General features: G+C 42.7%; 1 protein-coding gene across 2 annotated transcripts; it reads left to right on the top strand.

Annotated features, from left to right (window-relative positions):
• Window positions 1–3,247: 3,247 nt before the first annotated feature.
• Window positions 3,248–16,302, top strand: cpxm1a (carboxypeptidase X (M14 family), member 1a). 2 transcript variants are annotated; one of them, XM_040137096.1, is made up of 13 exons: window positions 3,248–3,581; window positions 5,529–5,638; window positions 7,752–7,891; window positions 8,081–8,165; window positions 9,524–9,674; window positions 9,879–9,967; window positions 10,123–10,246; window positions 11,130–11,326; window positions 12,211–12,390; window positions 13,151–13,445; window positions 14,292–14,431; window positions 14,536–14,638; window positions 15,275–16,302. In XM_040137096.1, exons 1-13 carry the CDS (start codon window positions 3,278–3,280, stop codon window positions 15,619–15,621), a joined length of 2,265 nt encoding a protein of 754 aa, XP_039993030.1. In that variant the 5' UTR covers window positions 3,248–3,277; the 3' UTR covers window positions 15,622–16,302. The 2 variants fall into 2 exon arrangements, with proteins under 2 accessions (XP_039993030.1, XP_039993031.1); XM_040137097.1 differs by lacking the exon at window positions 5,529–5,638.
• Window positions 16,303–17,175: the final 873 nt, after the last annotated feature.

The following is a 17,175-nucleotide window of genomic DNA, read 5'->3' as shown; positions in this document are numbered from 1 at the left end:
TAAACCGGTCAGGGGCAGCGTTTGGAACATTTCCACTAAACTACGTGGCAGTGGTTGAACTGAGTTGTGCCAGAGGCTCATTAGGATACTCTCAGAGAGGCTGACGGCCAAACCTGAAAACCAACGAGTTCAGCCTCACTGCACAGACGTGCACGTATACATATAGAGTTTATAGGCCATAGTTTTTCTCGCATTGCAACATGATTAAATTTACCAGATGATGACAGCCAAGTGAGTAAAAGCTGAGTTTGCTTGATGACACGTAAAACTTAAATACAACACAGACGTGATGGTTTGCCCAAGAGATGATTTGTTCTCTGTAAGCGTGTTTGTCACATTTGCTCTAATCTCTGTCTTTACACGAACATCGTCTGTTTGAGCGTCAAAGTTCTGCTGCCGTGACAAAAAATCTCCGCTTGTCTATTCGGTCCCACAAATACACAACACTTAAAGACAAGATGGAGGACAGGTCAAACGCGATACAGGTGCATCTACAACCTCTGAGGATATATCGGCTCTCTGGGTTTTTTTCTACTGTTATTTAGACAGTTGTCTCAGCTGTTTTGTATTCGATGTTTTTATCAGGAAATAAGACAGGGGTTCTCCTGATGAAATACCAGCAGGAGCTGGAGCTGAGGGTCATGATTTGGAAACACGACAGGGTGGAAATGACGCTGGCAGAGCTACAGAGGAGCAGGGGGAGGTGACGAAAGCATGAATCATGAAAAACACAAATACAGAAATGTATTGAAAGCAGATGTACTTCTGAAGTATATTTGCTGAAAAAGTAAATTTTAAAAGGCCTGTGGTGCTGTACTGTAGTGCTTTGCAGTTAGAGTCACTGGTGTAGATTGGCAGCTTAAAGAGCACATGGCAGTGCCACCAGACCCTGAAATCGACAGGGAAATGGCAAAGAATCAGGAGAAAAAGACAAACTAAAACTAACAAGAAACTCTGCACAAGAAAAATAAAACTTGTTCAACTACAAGCAATTAGTATGAAACTCGTAAAATACACTAAAGAGAAAAGTCTAAGGCAGCACTGCGCAGCCAATAAAACAAGGTTCATCTGCGGAAACTCTACTGTATGAACCCAAAACACAAAAGCCACCGATATCCTCAGGGGGTTGATCTCAGATGGAACTGACACGTAAACTGATAAAGGCAGGTCGTCAGACACATCGTGGCAGTTTGCTGAAAGGATGCACCTGCCTGAGTTGAATTGTTATGTCCTACAAACAGTTTCCAGTAAGGAAAGCCTACAAATAGCACAGGTATATGTCGGCTTATAAGGTGTCAGAGAGGGACTGTAGTCTCTGTGTTATTTACTCTAAGTATATGTACTGTTTAAAGTTTGCGAGATGTCTATCCTCCAGTACCATCATTGTTTTTCATTTTCTTTTTTGTGGTTAAACAGACACGGCGGTTCTGAACACCTGAGTTGCAATCCCCTAAAAAAGGCGGGTGACAGGTGTCGTCCCGCAACCCCTGCTCCTCTGATCCGCGACTGCTGCGGATTCAGAAACGCTTTTTTATCACCGACCCTGACATCGTAACATCGCGTCCTGAAAAAAGCCAAAGAGCAGAGCAGGAGACTTGGCGGGCGTCAAACCAGACCTCCTTGTATCCGACTCAGAGCTAATTAGCAGCAAACACATAGTACAGCTGAAAAATGTCTTTAGTTTAGCATGTACTGTAAAGTGTGATTGAGTAGTGGACAAATGGAAGTTTTTACCCAATGATGGTGCTGTAGGGACAGAATTTCTGTGCCAAATTTAATTGCAAACCATCCAAAGTAGTTTATCAGATGTTGTTGAGGATGTGAAGAGGATGAAGGAGACTCCGCTGACACCGTCTTGACTGCATATAAAGGTTTATTACAAAGCAGAACAGCGTCAAGTCAGGCATCTGCAGATCTGCTTGTGAGAGGGTGTGAAGCCGATGAACCGCCCTGAGAATCAGCCTTGACCACCGACTCTTAAATAAGGCGGTTGTTTTTCCTGAAAAACATCACTAACATATGGCTTTACGTCCAGAGCGTTTCCTCCTATTCAAACTGCAAGGCACCCTCTGAGGACCTTTGACCTAGGGGCCTTTGTGAAAACACATGACTTCAGCTCTACATATATAAACATACACCTCGATTTCATATATCACCAGCGTTATTAGGACACGTCATCTGGGGACCATGAAAGTCTGCAAAAACGCTTGCGCCAGTCCCTCCGAAGGGTGTTGAGATATTTCACCGTGTGAGTGAAAAACTTTGACCTGCTGTCGGCGCTAGAGGGAACGTCAGGGGATCAGCGAAGTCATTAGGGATCATCCTCTGTGGATCATAAATGTCAGGGCCAACATTTTGTGGCAATCCATGCGATAGTTGTGGAGACATCTCGGTCCGGGCCTCAGCGGTGGACTGAGCGAGACCGCCGTCCCTAGACGCCACTGTAGCGTGGCTAAAAAATTAATAACGTCATTAAAATATAGAAAAAAAATACAACAGCATTTTGTACAGTGGTGATGACAAATACACTTAAACCTAAAACTTCAGACTAGAATGAATGATCTGGAAAAACAAAAAACAAATACTGATTAAGAAATGAACTCGTCCAGTACTGACAAATGAAATAGTGATTTCTTTTCACTTGGACTGGTCCAGCATGTATATGTTTACCATCTTGTTTATGATATGGCAGCTAGGTAGGGTCATTTTCATGCTTCAGTGTACATTGCATTGCATTGCATAGCACTTGGGTCAACTTTTGTTGCTTTTAAATGTACTTTATTCCATTTGTGACCGACTTGACTTGAATTGTATTTTTTTTTTGTTGATACATTCCCCACTCATCCTCCTGTTATGAGCCGAAACAAAAGGAGGGAAAACTTGAAAAACAAAAGCAACTGTGTGCTTTTTTTTTTTTTTTTTTATAATTGTTCAACAAAGTGAACTTACAGTGTTTGTTTGTTTTTTTCTTTTTGCATCAGCAAAGACCGATCACACACGTTTTCACATTTTGCCCGACACACAGCCCACATTACGTGCACCGCAATAACGCACAAGCCCTTTTTTTTTTTTTTTTTTTTTTTTTTTGAACCGCAGATTTTCGCGGGACTTTAGTTGGAATTGTGGGAGGGAGCGTGAGGGAGGAGGAGGTGGGATGTGGATGGAGGTCTGGCTCTGTCATCTCCACATAAACTGTCTGGGGAATTTTTTTTTTTTTTTTTTTTTTTTCCCCCCTCTTCTCCACCACCACTCCTGCAGCGGCAAAACAAAGAGCAAGATGGAAAAGTCATTGTGCCTGTTGGCCGCGGTGATTTTTCTGGCAGCGCCGACGACGACGATCGATGCGACGACCGAGAGCCATCCGCTCCCCACCTACACGGCTACGACCGCGACTGGAAGCGGGACAGCGGGGGATCGGAGCGGGGACCGACCGACGGCGGCCGCGGCAGAGGCAGAGCTGCCCACCACCGCCGCCGTCGGAGGCAAACAGCTGGAAGCCAAACGCATCAGCCGAGACAGCGAAGAGGAGCAGGGAGGAGAAAAAGGGGACAGAGAGACAGAAGATGAGAAAACTCAACTGGGTAGGAACAAAAGTCACTTTTTCCATCTGAACCTCTGCCGGGTCCACTTTTACTTTTTTACGCGAGGCTGCGGGAAGCCGGAGATGCTTCAAGCTAATTAACCCCAATTATGCGTGAATGATGTTAATTAAATTAGCAGTTGAGTGCGGTTAACAAATGACGCCTTCAGGGACCCAGCGAGCCTCCGCTCAGCTCAGCCCGTGTGAGCCCGTAAAGCACAAACCAGCTCACAACACACTGTGCTTGTAGATGCCGAGTGTTTTTATGAGCAAAAAGGTTTGTTTTTTTTTAATTTGTGAAAGTATTTTTTATAGTAAATCTTGCCACATTTGTTACAGCTCACTGAATTATTTGTAATTGCCGGGGAACAGACTTGATATCTGCCGGTAAACCTGAGCCAGAACATCTTTACAACTGCTTTTCCTGCCTTGGATTTATGTGAATAATGTATTTAGCTCCACAACTAAGGATGATTTTTTTTTAATAACCGTTTAACCTATTGATCACCTTTTCAGTCTTTAAAACGTCATCATTTTTCAATATTGCTTCATTATTAAACTTTTTATTGATTCAACATTTGTTAGATCTCACTGAATTATAAAATCTCACATTTATTCAAGAAGGAACAGGCCAGAAAGCTGAAGGTAAATCAGAGCCAAAGCTTCTTTACAAGTGATTACTTTTGCTATAAATGATTCTCTGTTTGGTCTATAAAATGCCAGAAACAGTCCAAAGCAGTCCAAAACCAAAAGCCACTCAATTAACTGTCATAGAAGAGCAAGGAAACCAGCAAATGTTCACATTTAAAAACCCAGAATGAGTTGACGAGTGGTTTCAGCTCTATAGAGGACTGATTAAGATAAGAGTCTTTTAAAATGGTGAAATCAAACATTAGTTTACATAATATCGTTTCTGTGTGACGCATGTATGGGAGCTCACTCACTGAGTTCCCAGAAGTATCTGATTTAGGTTTAGTTTTAGGAAGTCAGTTGCTGTACAGCTGCGGGGAAATAAGAGCCAGACCCTCTTAACCAACGCTTTTATTTTTCATGTGGACAAAACATTTAGGGCTGCAACTAAGGATTACTGTCATTAGAAAGTCCTGAAAAATGTTCATCACATCACATCCCGTAGCCCAATGGGGGGTGGCTGGTTTTGTCTGACTAACAGTCCAAAACCCAAAGACATTCAGTATATATCGTCACAGAAGACTAGGAAAACCAGCAAATGTTCACATTTGAGAAGCTGGAACTAAGTAAATCTTTATGTGAAAAATGACTGTGGATCAACTGATTAATGAATCGACTAATAACGGCACCACACCTCTTAACAGGGATTTGTTTTAAGGGGTAATGTAAATCTCCCTTAAACCAAAGAACATTACTTTGCTCCTTTTTCTGTAATTTTGAGGATGTTGCCTTGAAAACATCCCTTGACCTAAAGAGAACAAAGGTGTTTTTTTTTTCTTTTTTTTTTTTTTCTTTCCTGCCAGTACAGGTAGCGTTTGTGATTGATGGGAATGTTATTGCTTGTTCCCAAAGCCATAGAATACCTTGCAGCTGCAGCACTCGTCTTCCTGCTCGCCTGAAGATTTGACTTTACGCTCTTGGCCCTCAACTTTGTCTCAAATTACATTCAAACCCTCCACAGATTTACTTATCTGCATTTTTCCCCCGAAAAGCAGGAGGAGGAGGAGGAGGAGGAGGAGGAGGAGAGGGCCTCCAAACTTGCACTGAGCTGAACCAGGATGATTAGAGATATTCCACACAATAACCGCAGGGAACTCATGTTGCATAAGCCGTGTGTTTGCTTACTCAGAAAAATCCGAAAGAGCGTTTAACCCTTCAGCAGTCAGTCCCAGAGCTGTTTCTACAAAGGATCCAGACAAGCACAGACACAAACCCGAAGAAGATTTCATCTCATGTTTGCTTGTCGTTTTCCTGCCAGACTGTCCTCCCCTCGGCCTGGAGTCCCTGCGGGTTGACGACAGCCAGTTCCGAGCTTCTTCCTACCAACGGACCGGCCTGGGCCCCCACAGGGGGAGGCTGAACATCCAGGTCAGTCCGGAGCTGGATCGCAGTCTTTTCCAGACACCAAGTACAGGGAACTCAGTCTGGGTTTCAAAAAGATTAGGAACTCAGAATCAAATTAAAAGACATCAAACCACTCACATGTACAATAAAACCCGAGACTTATCTCCAATGTGGTCCTTCATGTAAAGCTCGAAAAAGCAGCAGGAGTCGGGTTATATGCTACCAGCAGATCAACATGATTAATACCTGCATCATAATTATGGCCACTCAAACATAAACATAGAATTCCTTTATTATTAATTTAACTTTCTAGCCGGACACCTACCTCTGTTGTTCACTTTCCCAAGGGTCTTCAGCGTCGTCCATTTCAAGAGATGGAAGCTCAGGAAACAAGCCCATGAGGAAACAGTGTAGTCAGACGATTAGAGGCATCACTGCACATGTTTCATTTGGGCTTTGATAAGGGCTTTGGAGCGTGTTTTTGGAAAGATACCGCTGAGGTCTATAAGATAATCAAAAATAAATATTTGTATCTATAAAAACCATTAGAACAGGGCTGAAACTGAGGATTATTTTCATTAGATTAATCTGCTGAATTCTTTGTCCATTCAAAACGTTCCCACAGTCTAAAACAACATCTTCAGATTGCTTGTTTTGTCCCAACAACACTTCAAAACCCAAAGATATTCAATTTACTATCATGTAAGACAAAGAAAGGAAGCAAATGTTCACATTTTTTGCATTTGTGCTTGACTGAAAGTCTACAGCCACACTAGCGGCTCTCCGAGGCTGTGGGCACAGTGGTGCTTCGGGGATCGGCATCGTTATTAGAATTCATCCTGAATTTCAACCTCACAGTGGCGCTAGATGAAAAGTCAGCAGATCATCAAATACAGTAGTATTAATCCTGAATGCCATGAATGCCAGTACAAATTTTAATGGCAATCCATCCAGTTTTTGCTGATATATTTCAGTCTGGACCAAAGTGGTAGAGTTGATTAACTGACTGAGTTGACGGACCAATTGTTTCAGCTCTAAATTATAATAAAGAGGGAAGTCTGAAGCTGTACAGAGGGGAGAACTTCAGTTAATGTTTTTGTACAACGTCACGTGTCTGAGTCTCAGTCTTTGTCAAAGCAAGAGTAGTTCTGTAAGAAAGCTACTGTTGTGGGAGCAGGGTTGACTTCAAGGCCCTCTGCGTTGGCTCACCAGTTAAAGTAGGAGGGCCAGAGAGGAGAGCTTTTCAACCGTTTACTGCCCCTCTGAAGGATTTCCAATTACAGATGATTACAGTAACCGATAAACAAAGGTAGTCCAATAGATCTGAATCCAATAGCAGTACTTTACCAATAAATGTTCATTCTAAAAGGACGCAGCAGCAATCATAACAAAAACTCGCGTCGCACGCAAATAATGCGTCCAGTGTGCGGTGGACTGGAGAAAAGGCCAGCCCTCTACGGACAGGTAGCATGCTGCAGCAGGCGGAGGAAGAGACGGAGCAGGGCCTGAACCAGGCCCCTTATCGGTTCAGTGGGGGCCTGTTTGGTTGAGGCGAGGTCCCGCCCACTGTGACGGGGCAGGAGGCAGGATTTTCAACAAGCTCCTACATAAGTTCCTACATAATGTTTTCAATATGAAGCTGTAAAACTTAACCACTCTGAATATATTGACTTTGAATATCTTCTAATGCCTATGTCCTCACTCATTCACTTCATTTTATTTCCATCCATAGTTTCCACTGCATGTTTCTGAAACTAATGGACTATAAAGTAAAGCGGGATGCCAACACCCTCCACCTCTCTTTTTCCTCTGCTTTTATTGGCATGTAAAATTACCACTGTACTAAAACTGCAGTGACTGGATTTCCAGTAGAGAGCCGTCTTGTTGAGCGCTTTTATTTACTTTTTCAATGATTAGAGACACTTAGTAATTCATGAAAATAATCAGCAAGATGCCAGCATTGTTATTCAATACCCCAGCAAACCCCCTCTTGTTCTACAGTCTAAAATCTGCAGTCTGCAGTCTGAAAGCAATTATTTTACAATCAGGTCAATACCGAAATCTTATGCAATGCTTCACATTTCTGGTTGGTTTAATGGCTTCTGAACATTTTTTTTTTTTTTTTTTCTCCTTTTAGTCTGGCATTGAAGACGGGGACATCTACGATGGAGCCTGGTGTGCAGAGTACAAAGACCGGCACCAGTGGCTTGAGGTGGATGCCATCCACCTCACCCTCTTCACTGGAGTCATCCTGCAAGGCCGAAACTCCATATGGAGGTCAGGTAGTGTCAGGATAAAAAAAATGAAGAGTTTTTGTTCTTAAATGAAAGATCCACTTAAAAAAATGATTCTCAACACAGTAAAATGATTGAAAACGCAAATCATTTGTGGACAAGCTGATGGCACAGTTACAAATTGGAAGTCTATTAAAAACTGATTTCTCTTCCTTCATGGTGTTCGCTATAGCTGGGACTGGGTCCAAACATACAAAGTGCAGCTGAGTAATGACTCTGTGAACTGGGAAACCTGCAAGAATGGGACAGAGGAAGCGGTGAGAACTACTTCTTGTATTTTATGATTTAAGGAATGTACCAGCCGTGACCAGTGGACCTCATACAAATAGAAAACAGATCTACAAGAGTTTGCGCTGAAGCGAAGTATGTACCGTGAACAAAAATGCAGAGAAACAAATTTAAAATGAACACAGATGAAGAAAGTGTAGCAAGAAACTGGAAACGCTAGCGCTATATAACAGTTGCCAAATGCTGCCTCTACTAAGACAAAATCAAAATATTATTCACGCTAAAATGCACCTTTATGAAAGCTGTAACATGCAGTTGGAAATACAAATAAATTTAAGGTTTGCTATAAACCTGCACCTCGACCTAAAGACTTTTTGTTTAACTCCAAATGTCAGTGTGTTGTTAATGTGTCGCAGTTTTTTGGGTTTTCTTTTTGTTTTTTTTTTGGGAAAGTCTGAACTCTTTCCAAAGACCCGGACATGAAACAAACAGTTCACTAAACGCAAAGCACAGCTGAGGATGATGTTTATGTCCATTTATTTATTTCCAATAACTGGCCAACGATGGAGTATGTGAAGTCATGCCGAGTTATTTCCGGTGCAGCTACACTGGAGTTTAATAGAAATCTACAATATCTAGTGTAAATGTCAAAATTTTGGTGTCAAATCTCTCGGAATCAAACACTTAAGAGACAAGAAGGGACGAAGAAGAGACAAATTGGCTAATTTCTTCTTCCATAGGCAGCCTCAACAAACCAGCTTCCATTTATAACCTGCTTTATTGTTCTCTTCATGCCACTTAAGTTCCTAGCTCAGCATGTTAGCATGCTAACATCGCCAACTGACTAGCACTAAACACAAAGTACGGCGGAGGTTGACTGGAATGCCATCAGTTCTTCTTTGGGAATATGGTCATAAACAAGGTACTGAGCAAATAGACTTTTGGCCTGATAATGGCACCAGAGAAATGTCTGTACCAAATTTCACGGCAATCCATCCAATATTTCCCCAAACCTTTTACTTAAAACCACAAATGCCAACCTCATAGTGTTGCTTGAGGAAAAAGCGGAGGGTCGTCAAAGTCGTCAGGATTCATCGTCTGGGGACCACGAGTGTCTGTGCAAAATTTCATGGCAATCCATCCAATGGGTGTTGAGATATTTCAGCCTGAACCCAAGTGGTGGACACTCCCATCCCTGGAGCAAAACTCCTTGCATGGATGAAAATGTCTAGCTCTCCATTATTAAAACGATAGAATTAGAGGACTGTGCAGCCTTGGCAGAGGTACATGCTCCCCCTTTCTAGTTTTACATGTAAATGTCTCAACGCACCTTTCCAGAAGAGCCTAATATGTTCGAACCTATGCGATGTCACATTGAATTGCACAGATATTTCAAGGGAACCAGAATCCAGAGACCTCAGTGCTCGGAGTCCTCCCTGTTGCCACTGTCGCCCGTTTCATCCGCATCAACCCGCAGACCTGGTACCCCAACGGCACCATCTGCCTCAGGGCTGAGATACTCGGCTGTCGTGTTGACGGTACGCAAAAATACTCTGCTGTACACCTGCAGAGTCTGAGTAGCAATGATTCGTTTTAAGGGTTTACTTTCAGACAAAGACGTTCATAGTGACTAATATGTCAGAATACGTTAAAATGTTGAGACGTTTTAGAGGATAATTGTAACTCTGTCAGTCAACAAAAGGAAACCGAGCTGCTAAAAACTTCATGTGCTATTCTTGTAGATCCAACTGACGTCTACGCCTCAGAGCGAGAACCGGATTTGAAGGACAGTCTGGACTTCAGACACCACAACTACAAAGAGATGAGAAAGGTTAGAGGGCGATGAACGGCTGAGAGGCCTTTGGTTCCCCTAAAGCTAATACCAAGAATTTTACTCACAGTCTTAACTGTTTGCAGATTTTCCCCAGAGTTCACATTTTAACCCTTTGAAGGCTTTTAGTCCAACTTGTCTTCTTATCCCTGAAGCTCATGAAGTCTGTGGCCGAGGAGTGCCCGGACATCACCCGCATCTACTCCATCGGGAAGAGCTACACGGGCCTCAAACTCTACGTCATGGAGATCTCGGATAACCCCGGCAAACATGAACTCGGTAAGAACAAATAAACTTTTTCTCCTGTGAGCACGAGTTGAGATGAAACCTTGAATTCAGAAGTCCCTGGACCAGAATTCGTCCCGTTGCCCTGAGTTTTAGCTGCTCAGGGGCCCAGTTCAACATCCTCCGGTGTTTATACAGTCTGGTTTTTCTGCAGCAACACTACACGCTGAGGCGGGAGAGTCTTGCAGAGAGGGCCTCCTTTGTATAAACAAACTGATAGCAGTTTGAAATTGAACACAGCGATATTGTCTTCAGATGCAGGGAATTGTGGCCTCTCTACAGCTTTCAAGTTTAAATAAATTAAGTCAAGTACAGCTTGTTTTTCTTTCTTCCCAGAGAAATGGTACAAACACATTTCAAAACCATTTCTCTTTCAAGGGGGACTGATGTGAATTTAGGTTATTAAAGTCCCAACAGCTGATTCAAATGTGTGTGGATCCATGGCTTGTTTTTTTGCTAAATTCAAGGAGAAGAGGGGCAGAGATGCACATCTCGGATTCTTAAGTTAAATGCTGATGTATCGAGTGGAGATCTCGTGTCTTTGGAGGCTTTATATTCGGGAATGTCTGACATGAAGCCTGGCCAATCCATGTGTGATTACTGGCAAAGCGCTGTGGACCAGGTCCACACTGTTGCCTTACACAATACAGAAGGGTTGAAAGTTTTATCTGAGACACTGAATATGTTCCTGATGTTGCTCTGGGTTTTAACTTCGACCTACAGAATAAAATCTAACTCGAGACCTCTTTAAATTCAGCTTTTCGTATGAGTTTTTTTCTGTATGTTACGTCTTTGCACAGAAAATGCCACCCAGATGAATTTCTCTACATTTATTGCGTGGCAGGTACAGTAACTCTCCCATTTCTACTCCTGGCAGGCGAGCCAGAGTTTCGCTATGTGGCGGGGATGCACGGGAATGAGGTTCTTGGCCGAGAGCTGGTCCTCAACCTCATGCAGTACTTTTGCAGAGAGTACAAGAAGGGCAACCAGCGTATTGTGCGACTGGTCACCGAGACAAGAATTCACCTCCTGCCCTCCATGAACCCCGATGGGTATGAAGCAGCTTACAAGAAGGTGGGTGATGCTTTAAGTGACACGGCTTAGAATTAATATGCTTATTTCTTCCGAGACGTTTAAAGGAGAGTGGGCACATTGCTTCCTTGGCTGGGGCTTTATCTCCCCAGTCGATGAATCTAAAGGGGTGGACTTGGGCTAGAGGTTGAGCTGTGCCTGTCAAAAAGCCCATGTCTTTGTGTGGGAGATATTGCAAGCACTACAAACCTGATTTTGCCTGAACCTTAGATCCGTGACGGGTACAGGATTGCTGCATTTTTTTCTGGCACTCATGATTAACACACTGTTTGGTTGGGATATGTTTGCAAAGTACATCAACTGGCCTAATGAGGGGACGACTGTATATTTAACTGTCAATATAAACCCTGACCATATGCGGCGTCTCAGGCAGGACCTGTCTGATCTTGACAAACTTGGAGGAATGGAGGACTGTGTTGTGGGCTGTAAAATTCCCATGAAATTGCTTTTCCTTCCGGAGTGTGATGTATTACCTGTTGAAACTGGATGTAAAGGGGGGGCGCATTCGTCCTTAACTGTACATCGGTTGTGTAATAGTCGAGCAGAGAGAGGGAGGCTTCTTTGATATTGAAAGGCAGTGAGCCCAGATTTTTAAAAGTCTTGAAAGGAGTCGAAATTTCACTCTTTAAAAGAACAAAACTGCTTCGTGACCAGCCAGATTTAGCAAAATTTGCGATCTACATTTTGTCAAATGATGATGCATTGACCAGCTATCTTCATTATTCACTGGAGGGTGACCGCTATACGCATTTGTTTATTGTGAGCCTGTAGGAAGGCCACAGCGGAAACAAATGTTGGCATTATATCATCACACCATACGCCGTTGTGCTTATTGATTCTGTTTCTGATCGACTGGTCTGTTGCAGGGCTCAGAACTGGCCGGCTGGGCTGACGGACGATACAGCTTTGAAGGAATCGACCTGAATCACAACTTTCCAGACTTGAACAACAACATGTGGGATGCCCAGGAGAAAGCAGGGGATACCTCCAAAGTCTCCAACCACTACATCCCCATCCCAGAGTACTACACCAAAGAAGACGCTTTTGTAAGGAGATGTAGCTTGTTTTTGCACAACAGTGTAACAGTCAATAGCCACTGCTGAGCAAGTTCAGGGATTTAGTTAGAGCCACCACGGGTAGGATTTGAAACTTTGGCGCCACCTGGTTGTGTTATTAAGAACGAAAGTGAGAACAGACTCTACTTTCTGACAAAAGAGTAATACCCTGATGTAGAAAATATTAGCAAATTATAAATATACTGTAAGAATTTCAGAGGAGGAGGATTACGGAACCAAAGATGCTTTTTACCAAAGGATCACTAAAATAACTTTTCAAGGCCCCAAGAGGTTAAATGATCCAACATTTCACAAACAAAGGCAAAAATTGCAGAAACGTACAAAAATTGAATACAAATTTGTGTAGCACATTTCTTTTTTCCCATTAATCATCTGATGAACCCCCAGTTTATTTTGCTACCCTTTGAAACCACTAGACTAATCTACCAGTCTGTATGAGTACGAGCACTACCTTGAGCAGTTCTAACAGTCATGTGCTCTTTACGTATTGATGTATCAGTATTAACAATCTAATAATGTCATGTATTATAATATATAACTTACAGAGGCCATTTCTCTGCAGAGCAAGTACTTTTGATACCTTAAGTACATTTTGCCGATGATACTTCTGTGCTTTAACTTAAGTGGGATTTTAGTGCAACACTTATACTTGTACCAGAGTGTTTTACATTTATATATCTGCGCTTTTAGTTGAGTAAAGAACCTGAGTCCTATTTCCACCACTGTCCAGGTTGCACCTGAGACCCGCGCCGTCATCAGCTGGATGCAGGACATTCCCTTCGTGCTCAGCGCGAACTTCCACGGCGGGGAACTGGTGGTTACGTATCCCTTCGACTGCACCCGCGACTGGGCCCCTCAGGAAAACACCCCCACAGCAGACAACGCTTTCTTCCGCTGGCTGGCCTCCGTCTACGCCTCCACTCACCTGGTGATGGCCAACCCCGACCGCCGCCTCTGCCACTACGAGGACTTCCAGGCACACAGCAACATCATCAACGGTGGAGCCTGGCACACCGTCCCCGGCAGTGAGTCTTTGGATAATGAGAAGAATTACGCGCATGTAATTTGTACCTTTAAGTAATAATTTAAAGGTACAAATTTGGATAATTAGAGCCGTCTGAGAAGATTTGGTCCAGAAATACTGTGTGCAGAGCGTTTAGAGAGGATGTCGGCTGCTCTCAGTTGATGTCAGAAAAAAACAACTTCCTAATTGAAACTAGGATCTCTGTAATCTCTAATTTTGCGCTACAAATTTTCTTTACTTTCAAGTTCAGAGAAAGTCCCCTTGAGAAGCTAAATTAGTGGTTAAACCCCTTAGTTTAGTGGATCAAAGAGATTCATTACCTTTGTGGGTATAATGTTGTTCTGTTAAGGATCAAATTAAATTGTTTTTCCCATTTAAAGGTACAGATTCCATGCACGTAATTCTTATTTGAAACACTGAAGGTTGTTTTAAGGTGGAAAATTAAGGGATTTTGTTCTTGAGTGTACTACTTGTTCTCACAATTGCTGAGAATTCTCGTTGAATTAACCTTTGAGTTTTGCTTTTACAGCACAGCAATGGGCATTTTGTCTATGAATGTTATATTTATTTAATGTTTTGTAGGAACATTGTTTTAATTTTATTTAAAATAGGGATTCAAGACAGATCTACCAAACTCTAGTTATTTGTATTTTATGTCTTACTTCCTGTCCTTGTGGATTTATTTTTCCTTCTGTGCACTGAGCTCACACGGAAATGAAGGCCTTCCATCAGCTTTTTTGCATTAAAAAAAACCCCAAATCGATTCAAATTCTCATTTCCTGAAACATCTTTTTTTTTTTTTAACCTGTCTTTCTTTAACATATGCACATTTGTGTGTTTTCTGCAGGCATGAATGACTTCAGTTACCTGCACACCAACTGCTTTGAGGTGACGGTGGAGCTGTCCTGCGATAAGTTCCCCCATGTCAGTGAGCTTCCCATCGAGTGGGAGAACAACAAGGAGTCTCTGCTGGTTTACATGGAGCAGGTCAGGAAATACAGATTCCATCTGTATCAGTCCTTTTTTTTTTTTTTCTTTTAAATTCCTGTCCTCTTCGTGTCCTGACAATGGCGCCTTCTGTCTTCACTCAGGTTCACAGAGGGATTAAAGGTGTGGTGAGGGACAAGCTGACCAAACAAGGAATTGCAGATGCTGTAATCAAGGTGGAGGACCACGACCATGACATCCGATCAGGTCAGCCAGTAGACTTCATGGCTCTGTTTTCATTCTTCTTCTCCTGATTTTTGAAGCTGCTTTTAGTGTTTCATAACACCTCCCTCTGTCTTTTTTTATTGTTTCTTTACTGACGGCATAGCAAACTGAGAGAGCCAAAAAAAAAGTTTCAGGACAAACGTTTGTTTCAAACAAAGCATGCATGAGTGAATCAACCTTAACACACATATTAATGGCGTGACTTGATAGTTCAACCTGCGTGAAAAGCCTTCTCACAGAAACACAGCGCAACGAGAAATCTTTCGTTGAAGAAGCAGAGATAAGAATTTGTGCACCAACAGCAGGTAACCTGGGTGCGATGAGAAATTTTCAGTATTACTGCATCAAGGCTACTGCTCTCATTCTCTCCACCAGCACAAACCCACAGCAGAATGCAGCAGGCTCGCCACTGTTCTCTGGCATTCTGGGAACTATAGTTAGTCATTAACAGAAACAAAAGTGCAAAAATGGTACACCAACAAGTAATTACAAGACTTGACAACGAAACGTCTGTTTGAATGTGATGAACTTCAGCTTTTAGACAAGTGAATGCTCAGTTAGCTCAAGAAATCTTTTTTTGTCTCCCCCTTTGTAAATGATTGCATTTATCTCCTGTAGCTCCTGACGGAGACTACTGGCGTCTTATGAACCCGGGCGAGTACAAGGTGGTGGTTTGGGCTGAGGGTTACTTCCCGTCCGCGCGTCGATGCAACGTTGGGCTTGAGCCACATCCCACCGTCTGCGACTTCACCCTCACCAAAACGCCCATTCAGAGGCTGAGGGAGGTCCGGGCCAAAGGAGGGAAGATCCCCCAGGACCTTCAGCTGCGCCTCCGAGCTCTGCGGCTCCGTAAGCTTCGCACCAGCACCAAGGCCATCAACCGCCGCAGGGAGAGCCAGCGGCTGCAGCAGGAACAGCTGCTGCAGAGGAGGAGGGCTCGGTCCTCCGGAGCCCGGAGAGTATGAGAGGAGAGGGGACGACGGGCTGAGGAAGCCTCAGAGATGAGCTGGGTAATGGGTTAAATAAGGTCATTCCAAGATGAGAGAAATGCTACCTGGGAAAAGTGACGTGTTTCTACTGTTACTGATATTAAAGGGTCAGTTCACCCAGTTTACAAAAACAAAATGTTCTGCATAGCTCCAGAGATATCAAGACATGCAGACAGTTCTGTGTGCTGAGGTTTCAAAATACACACAACTTTAAAATTCCACAGTTTTGTACTTGGGTGTGCCGATCCTTTAAGTCAGATTACCCTATGACAGTCTCACAAACGCTTACAAACATTGACAGGGTAGTCAAAAAGCAGGGTTTTTTTTTTTTTATACAAAAACAAAGATACAAGCCAAAAACCATAAGATTCAACATAACTTCTAAAAAGTTGCACAAACAAGTTCTGGATAGGATAATGGCCATCTACATGTTTATGGACAGGTATCCTTGAGTGATAATCTTCAAAGTCACTTAACTAGTCTTTCTGTTTAGTTTGTTAACTGTTCACTTCATCATTAACGCTGTAAAGAGACTGAGTTGAGGATTCAAGTGTCAGCTGGCCTGATATGTGTGATGTTTTTTCTAACGCTGTGTCTGTTTTTGTGTGTTTGTATGAAGTCCAACGGGACCATGAACGCTCAAATAAACGTTCCTTATTTGTGTCATCTATATTGTAGCGTCTAAATCTCAACTTAAGGCAAAAGAAAGGGGGACAACAGCTTGGAACTGAAAGAAACAAAACAAAAACAAAATAGAAAACGAAGGGTCATGAGAAGATTGAAGGAGAAGGGAAAGAGGAGGAAACAAGAGGAAAGTTACGGGTCACATCCATGCTACAGAAATCCTATGCTGTAAATACTATATACGCTTAGTCATAGTAATCTGTTTTTGCAGTTAAAATGCAAAAATGTCAACGTAATTTACTATTCTGTACTAACAGGAAATAATACAATACGTGTGACATCGGGTGGGAATCAAACTACAGCCTTGGAAAGCTAGTGACAGTTAAACTTCACAGCCATCAAAATGTTTTTCCTAACACTAAACACTTATTTTTCTTTCATGTTTTCCAAGATTTTTTTGGAGCTGTTTCATCACCACCCAGGATTAATTTGAATTCTTTTCCAGCTGTGATCCACTCCTCCATTTCCTGTTCAAGATCCAAGAGCTGGCTCAGAAATCTAAAGTATTTAGTATGTAAGCAGTCTGGTGGGAGTGTACTACACCTTTTGTCCCGTTTCCACTGTGAACACCCTGCTCCTTAGTATCAGTTTGTGGTGTGGACACGAAACAGCGCAAGGGTCTACAGCCGCGCTAGCGCTTCTTTGTGACTTGAATATCTGCACCAAATGGCGAAACCATAAAGGTCAACCTCATGGTGATGGTGGAGGAAATGTTAGGCGATCACCAAAGACAGAAGATTTTTTTTTTTCCTCTGGAAACCATGAATGTCTACACAAAATTTTGTGCCAGTCCGTCCAGAGGATGGTGAGATATTTCACTGGACAAGTAAAATATTTGACCTGCTG

The sequence above is a fragment of the Xiphias gladius genome, chromosome 10 (assembly GCF_016859285.1).
Source record: "Xiphias gladius isolate SHS-SW01 ecotype Sanya breed wild chromosome 10, ASM1685928v1, whole genome shotgun sequence".
Taxonomy (NCBI): Eukaryota; Metazoa; Chordata; class Actinopteri; order Istiophoriformes; family Xiphiidae; genus Xiphias; species Xiphias gladius.
The sequence above is the reverse complement of the archived record's forward strand: the minus strand, read 5'-3'. Positions and strand labels throughout refer to the sequence as shown.